This window comes from Penaeus vannamei, chromosome 24 (genome assembly GCF_042767895.1).
Source record: "Penaeus vannamei isolate JL-2024 chromosome 24, ASM4276789v1, whole genome shotgun sequence".
Classification (NCBI taxonomy): Eukaryota; Metazoa; Arthropoda; class Malacostraca; order Decapoda; family Penaeidae; genus Penaeus; species Penaeus vannamei.
The window spans coordinates 11,555,225-11,555,974 of record NC_091572.1 but is presented as its reverse complement, the minus strand read 5'-3'; the positions used below and the strand labels follow the sequence as shown (position 1 = coordinate 11,555,974).

The following is a 750-nucleotide window of genomic DNA, read 5'->3' as shown; positions in this document are numbered from 1 at the left end:
AGATTTTGTTCAGGAGATAAAAGGACGTCTTTCTGCTGCTGAACATCTGGAAGGATAAGCATGTAAAGCATTAGATTATTATAATTGCATCGCTGCAGTTTGAAAATGTTATGCAGAAAACACATATTCTAACTTAGTATACAGTTCTCAGGACTCGACCGCCATATGCTCAATAAGATTTTAGTGCAATATTATACGAAACATTATCATTCTACTATTAACTACTATCATCAACAAAATACTGTCCGACAGAATATTACTTTCGAGGATTTTAAACAGAATAATAGTCGTCAATAATTAAGTAATAAAAAGAATTCCGAAGGAGCATCATGCAGCGCCTGTGCCATACATACCTGCACTGGCCACCTGAAAGGCGGCAGCAGCGAAGATCAAGCCCAAGAACCACTAAGACCCTCATGGTGCTGATGGTGACCAGGGAGCCTGTAGTGCCGTCTATATATACCCGAAAGTGCGTGGAGTTTTACGATCATATTCCACTATACGATAGCGCAGCAGCTTCATCCTTAGTAATCATCCTCCTATCACTAAAGTCAACATTTTTAGCAGACAACGGTAGGCCAAAAGCGAAAAAATCCGATTAGCATTCTTACTATCTGTATTGATAAGAAGTAACGTAGGGATCGACATTTGTTCATCATAACTTCATGTTATAATAAAACTGGCATAAACATATAAATAGATAGATACGAAAGCGAATAAGCGGGAGGATAAAAGATTACACGTAGTTAA

At 38.0% G+C, this 750-nt stretch overlaps 1 protein-coding gene across 1 annotated transcript in view; it reads right to left on the bottom strand.

Annotated features, from left to right (window-relative positions):
- Positions 1–433, bottom strand: part of LOC113830073 (hemocyanin subunit) — a 2,701-nt gene extending 2,268 nt beyond the window's left edge. The window contains 4 exon segments of the mRNA XM_027383261.2: positions 1–19; positions 21–46; positions 354–390; positions 392–433. The exon segment at positions 1–19 is cut by the window's left edge and continues 74 nt beyond it. Coding sequence (XP_027239062.2) covers positions 1–19; positions 21–46; positions 354–390; positions 392–418 — 109 coding nt within the window. The 5' untranslated portion in view covers positions 419–433.
- Between the last annotated feature and the right edge of the window lie 317 nt (positions 434–750).